Source organism: Girardinichthys multiradiatus, chromosome 7, assembly GCF_021462225.1.
Source record: "Girardinichthys multiradiatus isolate DD_20200921_A chromosome 7, DD_fGirMul_XY1, whole genome shotgun sequence".
NCBI lineage: Eukaryota > Metazoa > Chordata > Actinopteri > Cyprinodontiformes > Goodeidae > Girardinichthys > Girardinichthys multiradiatus.
Genome location: NC_061800.1, coordinates 36,817,870 through 36,839,150, shown reverse-complemented (window position 1 = coordinate 36,839,150; position 21,281 = coordinate 36,817,870). Strand labels below are relative to the sequence as shown.

The following is a 21,281-nucleotide window of genomic DNA, read 5'->3' as shown; positions in this document are numbered from 1 at the left end:
TTCTGTACAGGAAACATTTGATCTGAGGTAAAACACAGAACTCCCAGCCATTTTTTGGAGAAAAGATGAAAGTAATTTGAGTCATTTTGTGAGGTTCACACCTGTTCCTCTGCAGTTTTTTTCATCTTCGCCTGTCTTGCAGTCTTCTTGACCATCACACAACCACTTCATTGAGATGCAGAGGTTATTGTGACACCGAAAATGGTCATCAGCACAGTGAGCTTCACATCCTCTCTGAGAAGAAATTCAGAGAAAAAGACAAACAAAAAATGAGACACACAAAAAACAATTTAGATTTATAGTTATTGGTATTTCACTTTACTAATTATGCATTAAGTATAAAGTCAATATACTGTAGTTACTGTTCTGAAAATAAAGGACTGATACACAACCAAAACATGTTGCTGGTTTCTACAAAGCTTATCTTAAACAAAGCTAAAGGGATGAATATATATGCTTGTTAAAATGACCCATGTTTCCACCAAAACTTAAAAGTCTCATGGCTAACAATGTGATTTGTGCTACTGACCAGCTCTCCGTTTAGAATAAAATTCTAGTTATTGAGTGACTCTTGAATATAGCACTGAAAATAAACATATGTAAATGTAAGGGAACATATGTAAAGAAACATTTGAGCCAAGTATGTGCTGGAAGCCCCAAAGTCAAAGTGAGAAGTACTACCAAGGGGTTATGGAGAACAACCAGAATAAGCTTCCACAGTACATCTTTATCTAGACTGACAAAGAGGTTAAGGCTAACCATCCCAACATTGCAGTTTTTGACTGGGTAGACAAAGGAGCAACAGTGATACACAAAGCAACATCAACATCAAGGATGGAACAAAAACAAACATGGAAAGCTCAAGAAACTAGCAATCTATGGTAAAACACTAAAGTGTTCATTAAACACAAATATGTGAAGGTGGCACTATCCTGAAAAATTTTACCAGACCTTAACAACTACTGCAAGCTCCTTATGCAGTCCTCAAACCTCACAGTTCACTCGTAGCTTCAAAGGTTTACAGAGAGGTGAAAAGGCTGTGCTTTTTTAAATGGACTTTGAGTCCTCTAAAAAAATAGTTTTACAAAGTCATGAGAAACGCTCTGAGGTATTTTTTGGTTTGAACTAAAAATACGTGTATGCACATCACCTTTTTAACCTTGCTTAGGTTTTACAATGTCCTTTGCCATGTCCAATCATTCATTTTTCCACTTGCTAAAAACACAGAATTAGGTGTAGTCCCAGATGGGGCGTAGTCTTACCAATATTGTACAAGAAGGCATTCACAAGCCAGGAGACATTCACAATTCATCTAAGAGCCATACTAAAAACAATACAACTCCTCTGAAGTCCCAGAATGTGACACCCACCAAACTCTGTCAAGTGCTAAAACCCTCTAATGTGTCTAAGACATTTGATAACTATTTCCACTAATCTGTCCATGATGCCATTGCTAATTTCCTCTAGTGCTCAGTGTAGGTGTACACACTCCTTGCAGATAATTTCATTAATTCATACCAAATTACTCCCAAATTCAATCATTCAATCATGGGTGTTTATTTCTTTTTTTTTACCCTAATTAAATTTATCAGTGAAAGTATTTGAAAACTTTAATTCAGAAAGTGGACACTTGGGATAGACTTTAAGAAGGGTTAATTAGGGTTGCAGCACCTGCATGCAAAGAGATTATATGTAAAACAAATTTTTAGCAAATGTGAAAGAGGGCAAGAAATGAAAAAGACTAATGAATTTTAATAACTACTTCTTGTCCTTGTATTATGCATGACAGAACAATATTATCCGTGAGAGGGCTCTATTTTTTAATTTTTAATACAAATATCTTATTTTCCCCAGCCCTGCTAAAATAAATGCACATTTAGGTTAATTTAGTCACATATTATCAGTGTAAAATTACAAAATCAGTATGGCGCTTTAAAAACTAAGATATTCAGGCGTCTGAATAAACAAAACAACCCTTCTTTGTTAGATCTACAGGCGTAGAGGATTAGGATTCCCAAAAGCAAATTAATATGGTTTTTCATGTTCTAATGCACTGGAAGATACAATAATTCATCCTAGTAAAATATCCAGTGTTATTCTGGAGTGTGGCAACCACAATAAAGAGATTTTTTATCAGCTCAATAAAATATTATATAATTAATTTTTCATGTGAATTGAATTTTTCTACAATTTGGATACCTAATCCAAACTTCAGCTGTGTCTGTACTAACAAATCTGACATGTAATCAATTGCAGACAAAAATACACTGCTTATTTGCTGTAATTTGGCTCGTGTCCTCTGTAATTTAGGTCTTAATGACCTATCTATGTCATTTTGATCTCTTTTTACAATATTGGTGTTGCAACCTGTAATTTTAATACAACCCATTACTGACCCACTAATTACACATTACTTAACACATAATCATTTAATGAGGAGTGATGGAAATCCTCTCAGTTCAGGCCAATAAAAGGCCATATGCCAGTCCTCAAAAAATGTGGGTTTCATTCTTTTGCTTGTGAAGTCATTTCTTGCACAGTATTTTATTAAAAAAAGAAAAACATTTAAACTTTAAATGGGGGTTTGTGTGCAGTTTCAGCAACTGACCTCATCTGAATTATCAAAGCAGTCGTAATCTCCATCACAGCGGAATCGGGAAGAAATGCACTCTCCATTTGCACAGGCAAAGTCTTTGTGGTTACAGGTGACAGGCTCTGTATAAAAAATAGAACACAGAAATGTAATTCATCCTCATACAGTATACAGCAAATATAAATATTAATGGAAAAAAAATAGCATTTTGGGTTTTTTGTATAAACACTCCCATGCTATTGCTATGCTAAAAATTATGACTGGCCCGATACAATGCCAGGTATTGGCTTAACTCCTGATACCTGTTGTTGGTGTACTATATTTGTTATTGTCTGCTGCATGCCAAATGAAACATGGGGCCTTGATTTTCGCAGTCTATTAACAATCACACCCTATTTTCTCTAAAAACTTCTCAAAACTGAGAGCACAACTGAGAATTATTTTAACCGTTTCAACTACAGGCGTTGGACAATGAAACTGAAACACCTGGTTTTAGACCACAATAATTTATTAGTATGGTGTAGGGCCTCCTTTTGCGGCCAATACAGCGTAAATTCGTCTTGGGAATGACATATACAAGTACTGCACAGTGGTCAGAGGGATTTTAAGCCATTCTTCTTGCAGGAAAGTGGCCAGGTCACTACGTTATACTGGTGGAGGAAAACATTTCCTGACTCGCTCCTCCAGAACACCCCAAAGTGGCTCAATAATATTTAGATCTGGTGACTGTGCAGGCCATGGGAGATGTTCAACTTCACTTTCATGTTCATCAAACCAATCTTTCACCAGTCTTGCTGTGTGTATTGGTGCATTGTCATCCTGATACACGGCACCGCCTTCAGGATACAATGTTTGAACCATTGGATGCACATGGTCCTCAAGAATGGTTCGGTAGTCCTTGGCAGTGATGCGCCCATCTAGCACAAGTATTGGGCCAAGGGAATGCCATGATATGGCAGCCCAAATCATCACTGATCCACCCCCATGCTTCACTCTGGGCATGCAACAGTCTGGGTGATACGCTTCTTTGGGGCTTCTCCACACCGTAACTCTCCCGGATGTGGGGAAAACAGTAAAGGTGGACTCATCAGAGAAAAATATATGTTTCACATTGTCCACAGCCCAAGATTTGCGCTCCTTGCACCATTGAAACCGACGTTTGGCATTGGCATGAGTGACCGAAGGTTTGGCTATAGCAACCCGGCTGTGTATATTGACCCTGTGGAGATCCCGACGGACTGTTCTGGTGGAAACAGGAGAGTTGAGGTGCACATTTAATTCTGCCGTGACTTGGGCAGCCGTGGTTTTATGTTTTTTGGATACAATCCGGGTTAGCACCCGAATATCCCTTTCAGACAGCTTCCTCTTGTGTCCACAGTTAATCCTGTTGGATGTGGTTTGTCCTTGGTGGTATGCTGACATTACCCTGGATACCGTGGCTCTTGATATATCACAAAGACTTGCTGTCTTGGTCACAGATGCGCCAGCAAGACGTGCACCAACAATTTGTCTTCTTTTGAACTCTGGTATGTCACCCATAATGTTGTGTGCATTTCAATATTTTGAGCAAAACTGTGCTCTTACCCTGCTAATTGAACCTTCACTCTCTGCTCTTACTGGTGCAATGTGCAATCAATGAAGACTGGCTACCAGGCTGGTCCAATTTAGCCATGAAACCTCCCACACTAAAATGACAGGTGTTTCATTGTCCAACCCCTGTAGTTTCCCATGTTGATTTCATGAGATCATCAAAAAGGACTATGTTTCAGCTTCAAATGTGATTGAATGTAATTATAGTGTACCGTTCAGCAGTATTACACTGTATGTAGCCTTTTTTGTTTACATAATGTGTAAGGTTAATTTTTGGAGCAGTACTTAGTTTTGAGAGACAGGATATATTCAGTTATTGATAGATTTGCAGTCGAAAAGACTGACAATTTTTTTAAAATACTTTTTATCATCCCTTTTTATTGCTATCACCACAAAAGCCAAAACATACTGTGATAACATTTTTAACTCATATTGCACATCCCCTGGTAGTGTCGGTTTTTTATTGAAGCATCATGTGGGACTTGCTATCTACAAATTAATATCCCTAAATGGCTTAGATTATATTGGCGACAAAACCATTCTGATCAAAACATCCTTGGTAAAAATGTTATATTTCATCTTTTTAGTGTATTTTTTTTTAATGCCAAAGGCTAAAAGATGGATAAAGGTATCCATATACATAAGACAGTAGTACCCATTGTGGCTCTCACAATGAGGAATAAGAGGTTCTCACTTAAACCAAGAACCATGTATCTGCTATTTAGTGGTAGCCTCTCGCCCAGGGCAATATTAGACTGGTGCTAAACAGCTTGATCAGATTCAATGTCTGGGCCCTACCTTGTTATCGTGGACCGTTAGCTAACTCTGGGCATGCATTATCAGTTGTGCTGCAAAACAGACTCCCAGCAGGCATTGCAGCAAAATCTGATTTGCAGCCCCTCCATTGTCTGCTGGTCCAGCTGCTTTATGTCTTTTTTTCCATCCAACTCTAGACTGGCCTGTATTTGCATTTTAAGTGACATTAATAGGTTTGGAGTTTCAAGCATCGAATAAATCATGCAAAATGTGCACACTCTGCAAAAAAAAAAAACACACAGTCTATGCATGAGCTCATATAACATACAGGCAAACAATTCCCCCCACGCAAATACAAAGAGTTGAGTACACAAGAAGATGTGAGATTTAACAAGGTGGGTTATCGGTGTCATTTTGTGATAAAGTAGCCTAAGAGTCTGAGCTTAACTTTCTTCTCGGAAAAGCAGCAGTAAGAGCGTGCTTGAAAGAGGGAGTTCAGTCATGCAGGTTTGATAAAACACCATCACTCTGAATTCACAAAACTGAATATATTTCTGAGAATGGGACAACGGGTTGTTTGTGGTTGGTGGGAAAAGCAGTCAGAAGTCCTCAAGGGTGTCAAATTCTTCACGGTGCATGCAAAGCATCAATAGTGTATACAAGCAAATAAGCAGAGCTAAGAGCACGTGAAGTTGTCAGGTATACATACTGCAGTTCTCCTCGTCTGAGCCGTCTCCACAGTCGTTCTGGCTGTCACACCTCCAATGGTCTGGGATGCAGTTGTTATTCTCACAGCGGAATTCATGAGGTCCACAGGTCTTTTCATCTTTTTCATCAGCAGCAAGACATAGAAAAAAAAAAAAGAGGATGAAAATGTCTTCAAAGAGCATGAATATTAATAGAGCACTAGCTATCATATTTTTAAAGTGTAATCATCATTTCCTCAGGGTTTCCCTGAGCAAGTCTGACTGTGAGCTCAAAACACAGTATGCATTCAAAAAGGTAACACACCGTAAGATGAAATACCAGACTGCTGCCAGGCCATCTCAGCAGATTGGTGACAAAAAGTAGGAAAAACTGAACATTTCTAAGTATGACTGCTTAGTTGATGCCCAAGATATTATTACTTGCTCATAAATTACTGTGAAAATAGAAGATTTCTTCTTTAGTTTTTATGCTGTTTTGTTTTACTTGTCTATTTCTTTTAGGCTCTAACTATGAGGTCACAACAATCACCATCAGCAACAAATTGAAGATATTATTAGTAGAATTGTTCCTCAGAGCTAAATCTGTCATCCAAAGTGCAAGGAGGTTTAAATTAAGTCTTTGGTAGAAATAAGTATAATGCATATCATCAATCTTGTAGTGGGAAAAAGTGGTTCCTGACCTATTAAGTTTAAAGTTGACGAATTATCATAGAAAATTAATATTCCCAAGGCATAATTTTCAGGCATAATGATAATGGTAGACCATAGTGTGCTTTATTATTCGCTGTACAGAGTATACCGCAGCACAGTGCTTCTCCTTCACCACTGACACACTATCTTCTTAGAGGGATAAAGTAAATGATAACGGAATTAAATACTGACTTGCGTAGTGGGGAAAGTTTCTAAAATCTTAAAAAAATTAAATCATGGTATCTAGCTACAACATGGATTATGTTTGTGTTTTGGGTCAAACATATAATATATTAAGTCGAAAAAATCTGATACCCTCACCTATGGCCATGAACTTTGGGTCATGACCGAAAGAACGAGATCCCGGATACAAGCGGCTTCCTCCGTAGGGTGGCCGGGCACTCCCTTAGAGATAGGGTGAGGAGCTCGGCCATACGGGAGGGGCTCGGAGTAGAGCCGCTGCTCCTCCACATTGAGAGGAGCCAGTTGAGGTGGCTCGGGCATTTATACCGGATGCCTCCTGGACGCCTTCCTCGGGAGGTGTTCCAGGCATGTCCCACCGGGAGGAGGCCCAGGGGACGGCCCAGGACACGCTGGAGGGACTATGTCTCTCGGCTGGCCTGGAAACGCTTTGGGCTCCCCCTGGAGGAACTGGAGGAGGTGTCTGGAGAGAGGGACGTCTGGGCATCTCTGCTGAGTCTGCCGCCCCCGCGACCCGGTCCCGGATAAGCGGAAGACGACGAGTACGAGTACGAGTAAATCAAATTATATGCTGAGTTCAGTGTTGGGTTTTCCACTTGAAAGTGTTGTAAACTAATTTTAGAACAGCCTCTTAGTTTACGAAGTGACCGGTTGCAGAACTGGATTTCGTTTGTCACGAGGCCAAGGAAAACACCTGTCAGGTCGATAGCAAATTAATAAATATTTTCAAAAAGCTCATCCCATCATTCCAGGGGCTATAGTTAGTCCATATAAAATTGTTAAGTGTGAACAGAATGTGAGTTAAGTAAATTAATATTTTTATCTATTTGTCACTTTCTTTATTAGATTAATTAACTTAACAACGCCCCCCCCCCCCCCCCCCCCCCCCCCATAAAAAAAAAAAAAACCTCACAGGAAAATATCTGACAGATTAAAATGAAAGACCACATCTTGAGGACCAGACCTGCTGTAAATGCTGTTTGGAAGTTCAATCTTCCTCTTAGTCGTGTTGATGATGTTTGTTCTGGAAACAAACTGCTGCACAATCAGACCTTCAAAATTCAGGTTGTAATCAAAATCTGAATACAGCATACAGCTTACAGCATTTGAATTGCTGGACTGGATATGAATAATTGAAATCCATATTTATATGGCACATATTATTGTTAGAACAAGAAAACCATTGAAAGATTATTAGAATTTAGGTTTACTGAACTACACGCTCATAATGTAAACGTCTGCTTTACTTTCACAAATTGTAATGCAGTATTTAGATTAATTATTGTAAAATGTTTACTTGCTCAAATGTCATTTAATGCTCTAGGTTTTAACAAACAAAAATTGTTTGACTTCCCAAATACCGAACTAAAATAATGTATATGTAATATGTTCTATTAAAGGAAACATTTCTCATACAAAACTGATAGCTGTGAACTATCTATGACGCATGTATCAATAAGATTAAATCCAGTGTCATATAATTCACAAAGTGAACTGAAAAGTACATAATTTCCAGAAAGTTAGAAGTTTAAGTTTTTCTTTATATTTTAAACTTTGGTGTTTTGCATTTGTATATTACTGCACCAGAAAAATAACAAATTTATGATATGCTTAGCTTATGATTAATTCTATTTTAGTCAAATGTTTTGGTGCTGCCTTGTTGTATGAATCTCACATATCAGTCTCTCCTCTTACTTTTGGACTTGGTCAAAAACAAATGAAATTTTAATGGTAAGGAAAAACCACAATAAATCAGTCTTGTTTGTGCGGATGGTTACATCACAGGCCAAGTGCAGACCTGGCAAGAACATCCATTCTGGGCATGATCAAATCAGGCAATCCTTTCACAGCTGGACAGCACTAAATATATGTGTGAACCAGAGGTGACACTAGACTTTTTCCTTGTCCGTCATTTTGACCGACTGGGTAAAATAAATCCGGTCATGATCTATTTTACCCGTCACTTTAATATTAAAGTGATAATAATTAAACAATCAATAACATTAATTTTGGTTCATGTTGTTAGGGTTTTTATATCTTTTGTATTGTTTATCACTCATGTAAGTGCTTTTCCCTCCTTACATGTTACAGGAAGGGAGATGGTCACAAGAATGAGTTATGCTTTTATTATTTTATTAGCAGCATCTGGGGGCTATTCACCAGGTCCCCACTTCCCACTTCCTCTGTTTGTTTATAATCAAGACAAATGAACCCTAACCTTTCTGACCCCACACACATACACACACACACACACACACACACACACCCTGAATGTTGTTTGAACTGTGTGTGACCAAGCATCTATAAATAAAGAGAGAGGGGGCTAATACTTCGTAGTCTGTACTGCAGAGCTACCCTTGCAAGTAAACTGACTGTATCGTTCTTGCCTCTGAGTTGACTAAATAATACCTAACACATGTTAATTAATATTCAGTCCAAACAAGCTTAACAGAGAATCTGCATCAACCAGATGAATAACGTTTTTCTCCACAGTGACAAAAAACATTGACTGTGGTCCCAGTCACTGCAGATAAACAATGAAATTAAACAATTGCACTTGAACAGATCACCTGCTGTGACCTGAACGTCTCACAACTTCCTCCTGGTCTCCATGGACCTTACTTGCACAGCTGCTTGTGTGTAAATCAAAGGTCTTGAGTGGAGTTGCTGCAGAGGCAATATGTCATGAGGTTTGCACTTTTGCCTCAGTCAGATGACTTCTCATGGCTGTTTTCATGTTTCTCTGGAGCCTGAATAAGTGCTCTGTCGCCACATTAGAGACTGGAATTACAAGCGCCACTTCAGCCAACGTTTTGAAAACAGGGAACATTTCTCCAAAATGAAGTGTTCAGAAGTTGGCAAGACTCTCTGAGCGGGGGGTTTCCGGATCTGGCAAACGCCCTGTTTCAGAGCCCTGCAGTAGCAAAAAGCTAATTAATATGTTTACCAAGTGGTCAGAGGTGTGAATTGCAATCTGCCAAAATGATCAATGGCCTTCAGATTTTTCCGTCACTGTTTAAAGAAAACGGTCAAAAACGCAAAATATTTATTTAACGCAACCCCTGGTGTAATTGCACAAAAACCTATTTGAGATCGGCGGCTTAAGACCACCCAGTAACCTGACATGATTTTACTGTAGGCAATAGTATGATCGCATGGACATCTCCCCATTAAATAAGTACATTCTATGAACATCTTTTAAAAAAACAAAAAAACTAAAACTCTGGCACGCCTGATGGCTCATTTAAAACAAACAGCTATGTTAGGGAATATTAGAAAGATTTTCTTTTCCAGCTGACAGTTTTAATGAATTCCTTGTCAAATCCTCATAAATGAAGAGACAATGTTTTGGAGCTGACTGTACCTCCTGTGGTCACTTTATATTAAAATGCCCCATGTTAATCGCACACAAATCATCTTTCCAGCAGTGTGTCTTTTCACAAATTGTCCCCTTTTGTGCTCAAGCTATGTGCACAGTAACGTTTAGAAGAAACTGCTGATGGCAGCCAGTTGAGAAGGCAGTGTTTAAATGTGGGTTAAAATACTCGGGGTTTGTACATGCACACTGTAAAGACATAGATCCTTTAAATGTTCCTTTACCTGTGTTCTATTTCATTTGATACATTGTATCACTAAGCATATTTCAGGTGTTGCACATTTCTTAAAATGCAACTCAGATGTGTCTGAACCAATGTCTAAATATCAAAACATACAAAGACCAGGGTATCTGCTTATGGTGTTGATGACAATCAACTGAGGGATGTAGTTACATTTCTTTGCATGTGGAGAAGTCAACCTGGACTTTAAAGCCATACATGAAAGGTCATGTATAAAACTGTCTAGTTGTATCTGATTCAGCCAGGGGCACATGTTATTGCTAGGTTTGGGCAACGTTTTAAAGATATGAAACAAACAATAGGACTTCCTGCTCAGTTTAATAATTTAAGGTGTGTCCTATATGTTTAATATGCAATCAAGTCTCAGGACTTGTTGCAACATATTTCAGTAACTTTCACACATCCCTTTGCAAGAGATACTGACGTAAACCAATGTGGTCCTTGGGTGGACTTAGTTTTCAGTCTGATACAACCCTTTTTATCTGCAAAAAATCTTCAGTTTTTAAACAGCATTTAACTGATATTTCAAACCCTTGTGGATCAATGAATCAATAAAGTGACATTTCTGGTCTTACTATAGTAGTGGGTCAACTAAACCTCTCTTTTTAACATGATGTACTGTGACTTCCCACTACAAACTAACTCTCTCACTGCAGGTTCCCAAAAAGTTTAAACTCAGGTCATGTTTGTGCAAGCTACAGAAGTGCTGAGTGATCTTATGATTTAGTAAATATCTTGAAAACATCTAGATTTAGTTGTCAGTTGGACCAGAAGAAAAGTAACATGACTCTGAATCAGACCAGAAGCAACTCAAGGGTAAAAAGAATAATCAACAAATCAGATTGGTCTTAGTGTTTTTTTCTATCACACAACTCACCACAGTTAGCCTCGTCTGACCCGTCTGCGCAGTCAGGGTCCTCATCACAAACCCAAAGCTTAGAGATGCAGTGCATTGAGGCTTTACACTGGAACTGGTCAGGGGAGCAGGTGCTTTCAGCTGTATTTAGAAAAAAAAAAACAGAAAGTGTGCCAAGAGAAGGGCAACATATTTCATCATTCTGGATGAAATCATTTTATCAAGAAAAACCTGAATCATCATGGAAAGCTACCGAGATGCAAAACGCAGTGAAGAAGCAAATTATGCCTCCCACATCTCCTTTGCCCTCTTTTTCCATGCTATATTACAACAAGGTAGCAGCAGCTTCTGTTTTATATAACGTGACATGGTTTCAAATAGCATTTTAATTTCAATGGGGCCGTGTTCATTACAAAGGTGCATTCAAAAACATATCCAATCATGGTGGAAGTTTAAGCAGGGCTGAAGTAATTAGCTTCACTTTAATTAAAGTCTTTTTTTTCCTCCTGACTTTCCTGTAATCTCCTTCCCTTGCTCTCACCCCTTCTGTAATCATCGGAAAGACAAACGCATCCGGCGAAAAGTCTTGAATAGGGTGTGATATTCTGATGAGTTACATCATTGCAGACAAAATCTGCTCTTATCCTTTATGTGATTCAATTTCTAATTCCTTTTCACAAGAGCAGGCCACAACATGAATTGCCTGTGGAATACCTAATGAGAACCATGTAATCCTAACCATGTGTTATACACAGTTCAAGTAAAGGCACGAAATAAAGGTTTAAAAAAAATTTTAGTAGGGTAAATTTTCTTGATCTGTTGCAATTTCAAAAATACGTACATCTAAATGTTTGTGTAAAATTTTGGCTTTTTCAACAGTTTTTACTGCAATGTTGGCATAAACATATTTAATTCTGCTATTCCAAGGCCTTGATAATCGCTACTCAAAATAATGAAAGTAATGTTGCAGATTCTTACGGCAGTCTGTCTCATCCTCTCCATCACCGCAGTCGTCCTGACCATTGCAACGCAGGTTTAAGGGGATGCATTTCTGTTTTCTGTTGCACTTGAACTGGCCTGACAGGCAGATGTATGTCTCTAAATTGAGAAATTGGAAGAGGGTCAGCAAATTCAAACAAAAGGAAACACCACACGGACACATTTATTCACCATACTGAATACCTGTTGTAAAAAAGTAAGGCACAAATATTAAAAAGCTTTGAATCTGCTTCTAATTTCAGAGACTTTGCAATTCTGACCAAAAAGCCCCCTGCAATTATGTAAATGAGTTAAGATAAAACAAAATAAGATTGTGGATAAAAAAGAAATTACCGGAGTTCAACTAAAAACCAAGCTAAAAATTAAAAATACATTTTGATTGCTTTTAGCTTTTGTTATTGTTGTTATACAATTACAGTTAGGTTACGATGGTTTCTGTCACTGGACGAACTTGGTAATCTCGAGAACAATTGGGCTTGTTCAGGTCCAGCAGCAAGGAACTGATTCAGGTCAGTTCAACTGAATCAAATCACCCTGTTATCCTACCCATTTGTGCCCTTATATTTACCTTGAGTCAATGATATTTCTCTCAATTCGTGGCCAAGTATTACTTCAGTAAGTCTTTTACTCTATGCCACCGTGTTTTTCATCATGGAGTTTTGGACTTTCTTTTTCAATATATCTCTTTATGTCCTTTCTGTGTCTGCTTTCTAATACGACACCCACAGCAAAACTACAGAATGACTAAAAGCCTTACTTTCAAAACCACTTATTTTTGTAACCAGTGAATCTACTGTTATAATTATTTTCAAATTAACTTATTAATGTGTAACTTATAATGATCTGACATCAAATTTAGAGATATGGTTTGATTTTCAACACTTGAGCGAAAGAGAGGAACAGTGTTTCTTTAAGTATTATTCTTTATGTTATTATTCTGTAATCAACTAATTATTGTTTTTATAATGCTGATATGTTCATTCAACTGATATATTAATGCTTAAAATGCTCATGAAGTAATCATTACCACTTGAAGTTTATCACATTTTGTCCCGTTACAACCACACACAACTGTGTGCTTAATTGGGATTTTATGTGATAGACCAACACAAAGAACTGCATAATAGTAAATTGTAAAGAAAATTAGCACTAATTAGTCCATCATCTGGACAAAATAAGAGTTGGAAACCTGCCAAGACAAGGTCATCCACCTAAACTGTCCTACATCTAATCTCACTCAGCTTGAGCTATTTTGTCAGTGTCTAGATGTGTAGAGCTGGTATAGACATACCCCAAAAGACTGAAAGCTGTAACTGCAGCAAAAGTGTTGTTTTGCACAGGACTGACTCAGGAGGGCTGACACAAAGACATGCTACATTTTACATTTTACTTTGTCAAAACTATTTGAAGAACATGCACTATTTTTATTCCACTTTGCAGTTATAGGACACTTTGTGTTCATCTAATACAAAAAATACAAATATAACATATTGCAGTTTGTGCTTTTAACATGTCAAAATGTGAAAAAAGTCAATCACATGAATATTCCAGTAAAGCACATTTTTCTGCGCCTCTTACCACAATTGGCCTCATCTGTGTTGTCACCACAGTCGTTTTCTCCATCACAGATGAAGGGAGGAAGAGCACAGAGCCCTGTGCCACACTGAAAACGTCCTGGCTGACATTTAAATTCCGCTGTTTGTAAGGAAGCACAACCCAGTGGGCAATAAGGAATGAAAATGGCACAGATGTTATAAAAGCGGTAAAAGCTGTGAATGTTACATGCGACCAAAAGAAGTAAACACAGAGAAAAAAACACTTGGGCCCTGATCTTTAAAAGATTTGTGTGTACAAAACCACATTCAAAAATGATGATGAATTAATTAATAGACATATTTATTGTTAATATTTGTACGCTGCAACCATTGCGAGTTGTGTCAAGCAACACAGTAAACAAGCTGAGTGCTCGTACGGAGCTGTCAGTTTAGACACAGCCCTGTCCAGCTGCCCCATGTGTGCACCGATCGAGGAGGCCACACAACCACTCTGGACACAGTTCTTCCCTCCTGCGCAATAGCCTGCAATATTTTTATTAACGACTAAGCAGAATGTAGTCTTTGCCTCACTGGGTCCATCCGAACCACAAACAAAAAGCATCCGCTCGCAGTACAATTTCAATCTCAGCCGTGTGCTTGCGGAATTACGCCCTCAGAAGCACCCAGCATAACTGAACAGAGAGAAAAAAAACTTGTCAGGTCCTCTGAATAGCTGCTGTGAATAGCGACAACAAAAGTTAACAAACTGTAACAGTCCAGAAACACAACAGAAGAAAAAAAATCAGCAACTGGATCATTCCTAATAATGCAGTGCAACAACCCCTGCATGTTTCAAGCAACACAGCTTTTGCTTGCTTTTCCTGTATTTCTGCAGGAGGCAATAGAAGCCAGCCAATAGCACACGCAATTTCTAATTTAAATAGGGCGGTGTGCCCCTCTTTTGCAGCTGTTATCAATAGCAAGCACAATCTTTGAAAATCGCATGTAACACGCCCACTTATTGCATGTGCAATTTTTTTTTGAACAAGCAATTTAGTACCTCTGTATGGGGTCTTTGAAGATTAGAACCTTGGTCTTTCACCCAGATGTTTCTATGGTTTACAACTATTTTAAAGCCAGAACTAAAATAACATTGCACTTACGGCAATCAGCGGGTTCGTCTGAGCCATCCCCACAGTCATCCACCGTGTCACACTTCCACCAGAAAGGGATACACTCATCTGTCCTGCAGCGGAACTATGTTTGAATAAAAAAGACAAAAAAAGAAGTAAACAAAGAACACAAAGTCAACATGCATTCTTGACTGCCTGGTTAGACTTCCATGTTCTTCAAAGGCAGAGATAAAATCAATATCAAACATTTCCTTCACCCTTCATGTCAGAAAAGAAAAGCCAATGAAAGTAAGGCAATTTGCCCTGAGGTGGAATAGTACTGATCAGAGCAGAGGAGCAAACAACATGATCACAGCAGGTGTAGAAATGGAAGTGAGGAGGAAGAATGAAGCTGACCTGACTGGAGGTGCAGTTGGAGAGGCAGGTTTTGTTGTCTGCAGCAAGGTAAAAGTTTGTGGGACAGGCACATTTGTGTTCCCCACCAGGGGAAAGAAGACATAAGTGGCTGCATCCACCATTTGCAATCTGGCACTGGTGCTTTGGCACTGGACAGGGGAATATAAGTACAGACAGAGCTAAAACTGTCTGACACCAACCATTTTTTCATCCAACTAAAGCAACAGATGATCAAAACTATTATATAGATGGAACACACATGAGCATTTGATGCAATTTGTACCTTCAGGCTGCCGTAGTGAATGGTAGACCTTGATGGATTTGATGGCTTGCCAGGAGTTGAGGAGCTCAATCGCTTGAGTACCTGTGGTCTTGTGAGCACGTCGGAGTGATTTGGACTTGCCATCAGTCCAATACACAAAGTCCTCAAACAAAGTCAGTGCCATTACTCCTTGGATGTGGTCATATGACACTAGAAAATGAGGTCATATGTTAAATACTCTGTCTTAACAGGTTTAATATTATTTAAAACCCCTTGGGGATTAATACAGTTCAATGGATTTAACAGAATAAATCTTAAATGTGTTTCAAAACAGGGTTTTCAGACAGTTAAATGTAATATTTTTCAGTATTTGAAATAATCATCAAATACAGTGATTTTCATATTTTATAATGTTACAACCACAAAAATCCATGGATTTTATTGGATATTTATGTGACAGACCAACACAAAGTGGTATGCTCAGAATATTGTTTATTAAAGCCTATAGAGTTTTGGAAACCATGCATCATTTTCCTTTCACTTCATAGTTTAGTGTGGCTTTGTGTAGTCTATCAGATTAAATCCTAATAAAATATAGTGAAGTATGTGGTTGCAACATGGCAAAATGAAAAACATTCAATAGATATGAATAGTTTATTTTGGCACTAGTGGCCTTTATTGTACAGTAATCAGACAGGAGAGAGAATGGGAAGACATGCAGCAAATGGCCCGAGACCCGGATCAAACCCAGAACAACCTCATCAAGGATTAAAGCCTTTGCACATGGTGCAACTGAGCCACCAGTGCCCCCAAATATGAATACTTTAGCAAGGCACTGTGCATGAAGCACAGTTACTGCTACAACTCGGTGATTACATTTCAATGTAAATTCTTTGTTTTTTTGTCTAAAGCGTTAAATTTAAAATGTGAAACCATTAATACACAGTTTTCTTTCACCTTTGCGTCTCTGGGTGCCATCCATGTTAGCAAACAGGATGTGGTTGTCATCTGCCCAGTAAAGTCTTTTGTTGGTATAATCAATAGTGAGAGCAGTGGGGCTATAGATCTCTGCATCAATGATAACCATTTGCCCCCGGCCGTCCATGCCTATTCGTCCAATCTGAGGTGGCTCACAGCAGTCTACCCAGAATACATACCTAGTCAGAAATATTGCAGAATTGAGAAAAACGCATGTAACAGAAGGCAACATTAAAATGGAAAATCTTTCAAAATATCAAGGTGGAACAAAATATGCAACAAAATACCTTTACTAATTAATTAATGAAAGTAAAAATGAACAATGTGGGTACACATGATGATAAAAATGAAAAATGAAATAAAATAAATAAATCATAAATACTAATAGTATTATCTATTAAGAAGCAGATTGGCAGATTCTACTTTCCCTGTGGTCTGTCTGTCTGTCTGTCCGTCCGTCCGTCTGTCCATCCGGCTATAAAATAATAATAATAAAAAAAAACAGTTGTTAATTATCATAAAGTCTGTAGTTTTAATATTCTTACCCTATCTGGGGATCCAGAGCAAGATCTGTGGGGTTCTTAAGACCAGAACTCATCAAGATGGTCGGGTAGAGGCCATTGGCTTTGGACACTTCTAGTGTTTTCTTCTCTGCATCACACCAGTATAGATTCTTTCCAATCCAATCCACAGCTAAAGCGCTGGGCACTGTTGTCCTGTGGACAATCTGTTCATTCAAACAAACATTAATAAGGTTAGGTTATTTGATATGGCACATTTATAACACATTTATTGATGAGAATTGATAGGAATAATACAAATAAGCAACAACTATTATATTTGTTAAAAAATGCTGTGACAAACACATTGCAAAAAAGTAGGAGAATGTTCTTGAGATGCTGTCTTTATGAGTTGCCATGGTAACGGCTAAACATGTATCTCGTTCATGACAAAAGGTTGTTGAGAATACTGTAGGGCGATGTAATGACCTAAGGCTGCAGACCAGAAGCCTCATCTTTATACAGCACGTCAGAGATAAAAACCTGATTATAAAGCTGGTTTGTGAAGAAAAGGTCAGCCCTTCTTCTGTATTTACAATTAAATCTATACGTGTTATAACAGATATTTGTTCCAAGTTTAGGACAATTTGCATAGCAATTAATTTTTTCGTGTTTTTCTACTTTTAGAGTATTACCTTTATTTACAGCTTAAGTTGCAGGTGCTACATTCTCTAAGCAGAAGGATGTCACATTACTTAATTAGTCTCATGGGGGAGGTTAATAAGGCCAAGTAGCTATGAGTGATGACTTTAAAATTAGACTCAATAGTCAAAAGTCTTCTCTGCTGCAATATGATGGCAGACTACAGAATTCTGAACAAGATTACGACATGTGATTTTCTCTTAGCAGTTGCAATGCAGAAAATAAGTATTGAATGCATCGTTTTCCCAATGAAGTTAACACTAGATACTGGTCACAATCCAAGTCGGGCACATACGAATAAGTCAACACAACTAAGTCTATATATTAGATGTGTAGTGTAGTAAAGTGGAATGAGGGAATAAGTATCAAACACGATTACTGACAGTTTTCATTGTTTGAAATTAGCTATTCGTATTTTTGTCAGATTTTTTTCATGTTTTGAAAGAGCGTGACAAAACATTCAGTTGACTCAGTGATTCTATTAGCTTTAGTATCTTTCTTTGTGACCAGCTAAGAGATTATGTGAACATGTGTTTGGGATTATTGTCTAGCTGAAAACTCCAACCAAACTCCAACCAAACTTTATTGTTGATATGGTGTTTGTGGGGTGTTTTGCAGTGCCATTTCTCATCTAGGAATGCATAACCTTTTCATCTGACCAGACGATATTATTTCAGTGTTTCATTGACTTGTCCAAATGTTCCACAGCTTATTTTTAATTAGCTTTAACATGCTTTTTCTCCAGCAGTGGATACTGGTGTGGTGAGTAGGCCTAGAGTCCATTGGGATTAAGTACAGTGCTATTATTATTTTCATGGGAAAATAGTACATGCAAGTTCCAGGTCTTCCTGAAGGTCTCTGCACGTGGTTTTGGCTCTTGTGCAAGTCCTCTGATTATATTTTTGGCATCTCTATCAGAGATCCTTTAAGGAGCAACTGCTTGTGGCTATGTTAAAAAATTATGTTTTTTTTTCACTACTGAATTATAGCCCCAATGGTACTCAATAGGAAATTTCTGAGGTGTAGTCTGTAACCAAGGTCATTAGTATGTTTTGCACAATAGCATTGCAAAAATTTTGAGAGTTCTTTACTTTTACCTATCATGACATGATTCTTGTGCAACATCTTAGCATTGAAAAACCTTTGTTTAGGGTTAGTTAGACATAAATCAGCTGATATTAATTTACAGTGCAGGATTTCCTTTTAAATACGCACAGATTTTAGCTTTTGTCTTCGAACTTTTGCAGTTTCTTTTCTTAAATGTATTATTTCGTTTTATTACACATGACCTAACCTATAAATTTATTTGTTTTAATTTATTTGTATGTATGGATTACTTGGATTGTTCTCAACATATGATTTGAATTTCAGCCTCATTAGAAATATACTTTCTGATAAACAGACAGAGAACTGTTAATGTGTTCAGTGCTCATTTTTCCCAAATGTACAATGTCAAATGAAAATTAGTAGTTGGGGCAAACACGCAAACGTAATGTCAGAAATCAATGTTTGCACATGCTTGCACGATGGGGTGAAAGAAGTTTTAAATTTTTGGCGGTACTTAAGGGTGGGGCTAGAAGGGGTGCTGGGGATGCACTGGGGCCATATATATATATACATATATAAAACTCATCATCTCGAGGGGTGGCCCCCTCAAGATCTCTCTCTCTCTCTCTCTCTCTCAGCAAACTCAAACTAATTAAAACATATCAATATTTACTGTAGGCTGTCTGTAAAAGGCAGAAATTAGAATCACTTCACAATGTAGAATATATACAGGGGTTGGACAATGAAACTGAAACACCTGGTTTTAGACCACAATAATTTATTAGTATGGTGTAGGGCCTCCTTTTGCGGCCAATGCAGCGTAAATTCGTCTTGGGAATGACATATACACGTCCTGCACAGTGGTCAGAGGGATTTTAAGCCATTCTTCTTGCAGGATAGTGGCCAGGTCACTACGTGATACTGGTGGAGGAAAACGTTTCCTGACTCGCTCCTCCAAAACACCCCAAAGTGGCTCAATAATATTTAGATCTGGTGACTGTGCAGGCCATGGGAGATGTTCAACTTCACTTTCATGTTCATCAAACCAATCTTTCACTAGTCTTGCTGTGTGTATTGGTGCATTGTCATCCTGATACACGGCACCACCTTCAGGATACAATGTTTGAACCACTGGATGCACATGGTCCTCAAAAATGGTTCGGTAGTCCTTGGCAGTGACGCACCCATCTAGCACAAGTATTGGGCCAAGGGAATGCCATGATATGGCAGCCCAAACCATTACTGATCCACCCCCATGCTTCACTCTGGGCATGCAACAGTCTGGGTGGTACGCTTCTTTGGGGCTTCTCCACACTGTGACCCTCTCGGATGTGGGGAAAACAGTAAAGGTGGACTCATCAGAGAACAATACATGTTTCACATTGTCCACAGCCCAAGATTTGCGCTCCTTGCACCATTGAAACCGACGTTTGGCACTGGCATGAGTGACCAAAGGTTTGGCTATAGCAGCCCGGCCGTGTATATTGACCCTGTGGAGCTCCCGACGGACATTTCTGGTGGAAACAGGAGAGTTGAGGTGCACATTTAATTCTGCCGTGATTTGGGCAGCCGTGGTTTTATGTTTTTTGGATACAATCCGGGTTAGCACCCGGACATCCCTTTCAGACAGCTTCCTCTTGCATCCACAGTTAATCCTGTTGGATGTGGCTCGTCCTTCTTGGTGGTATGCTGACATTAACCTGGATACCGTGGCTCTTGATACATCACAAAGACTTGCTGTCTTGGTCACAGATGCGCCAGCAATTTGTCCTCTTTTGAACTCTGGTATGTCACCCATAATGTTGTGTGCATTTCAATATTTTGAGCAAAACTGTGCTTTCACACTGCTAATTGAACCTTCACACTCTGCTCTTACTGGTGCAATTTAGCCATGAAACCTCCCACACTAAAATGACAGGTGTTTCAGTTTCATTGTCCAACCCCTGTATATAAATATACATATATATATATATATATATATATATATATATATATTTCAATTGTTAAAGAACTGCCATGTATGAAACAATGATAAACCATTTTCTGATGCATAACTTTTCATCTTCAGCTTCCGTCTTTTCTTTTGAACAAAGAAGTTATTGTTCTCTGCATTGTGGTCAAGTTTTGATTTCATTTAAATAAAAAATTTGACAGTTTGGTTGTTTTCGCGGTTTTTATTTAAAAGTCTGTAGATGGTAAGTGATTTATCGTTCGTCCTGTCCTAATGCAAGCGGCGGTTTTTTATGTCTGTGGACCGCCTGTGTAAAATCTCCCAGTCCATTAAATCGAACGCAGCAATCTCTTTGGCAACCGCTCTGTTTTGGAGGTAAGCGCGCATGCGCTCTTGTGTAGTGTATGGGAAATCTCTGGTCATAAGTGGTGTTTTCGAGCTGTACTGTGTTGTTGTAATTCAGCAAAATAACATAAAATACAACTAGTTATTATCCCTTTGTATTTAGCAGCTAGCAGACAGACATTAAACATAGTGGTGCTCATTTTAAACGTTGGCCGTTCACAAAAGCTTTGAGCTCCAAGGGGAGAGAAGCAAAGCAAGAGCACTGAGGCTCCAGCATGGCACGAACAGTTCAGAAACTATTTGGAATGAGGGGAAAAAAAGCTATATTTATAAACAAATTAAGTCATGTTTTAGACTGTCTTGGTAGTGGATCTGATCTTCTTTGTGTGCTCGTGAATTTTTGCAGCCGTAACTGGTTCTGGA

At 38.5% G+C, this 21,281-nt stretch overlaps 1 protein-coding gene across 1 annotated transcript in view; it reads right to left on the bottom strand.

Annotated features, from left to right (window-relative positions):
- The window catches only part of lrp1bb (low density lipoprotein receptor-related protein 1Bb), a 471,544-nt gene that overhangs the window by 51,722 nt on the left and 398,541 nt on the right, over positions 1 to 21,281 (bottom strand). Inside the window, exons 59-69 of the mRNA XM_047370155.1 lie at positions 16,859 to 17,040; positions 16,293 to 16,492; positions 15,357 to 15,545; positions 15,074 to 15,222; positions 14,708 to 14,801; positions 13,588 to 13,704; positions 11,989 to 12,108; positions 11,032 to 11,151; positions 5,649 to 5,765; positions 2,609 to 2,715; positions 102 to 234 (exon numbers count right to left, since the gene is read on the bottom strand). Coding sequence (XP_047226111.1) covers positions 102 to 234; positions 2,609 to 2,715; positions 5,649 to 5,765; positions 11,032 to 11,151; positions 11,989 to 12,108; positions 13,588 to 13,704; positions 14,708 to 14,801; positions 15,074 to 15,222; positions 15,357 to 15,545; positions 16,293 to 16,492; positions 16,859 to 17,040 — 1,528 coding nt within the window. The remainder of the gene's footprint in view (positions 1 to 101; positions 235 to 2,608; positions 2,716 to 5,648; positions 5,766 to 11,031; positions 11,152 to 11,988; positions 12,109 to 13,587; positions 13,705 to 14,707; positions 14,802 to 15,073; positions 15,223 to 15,356; positions 15,546 to 16,292; positions 16,493 to 16,858; positions 17,041 to 21,281) is intronic.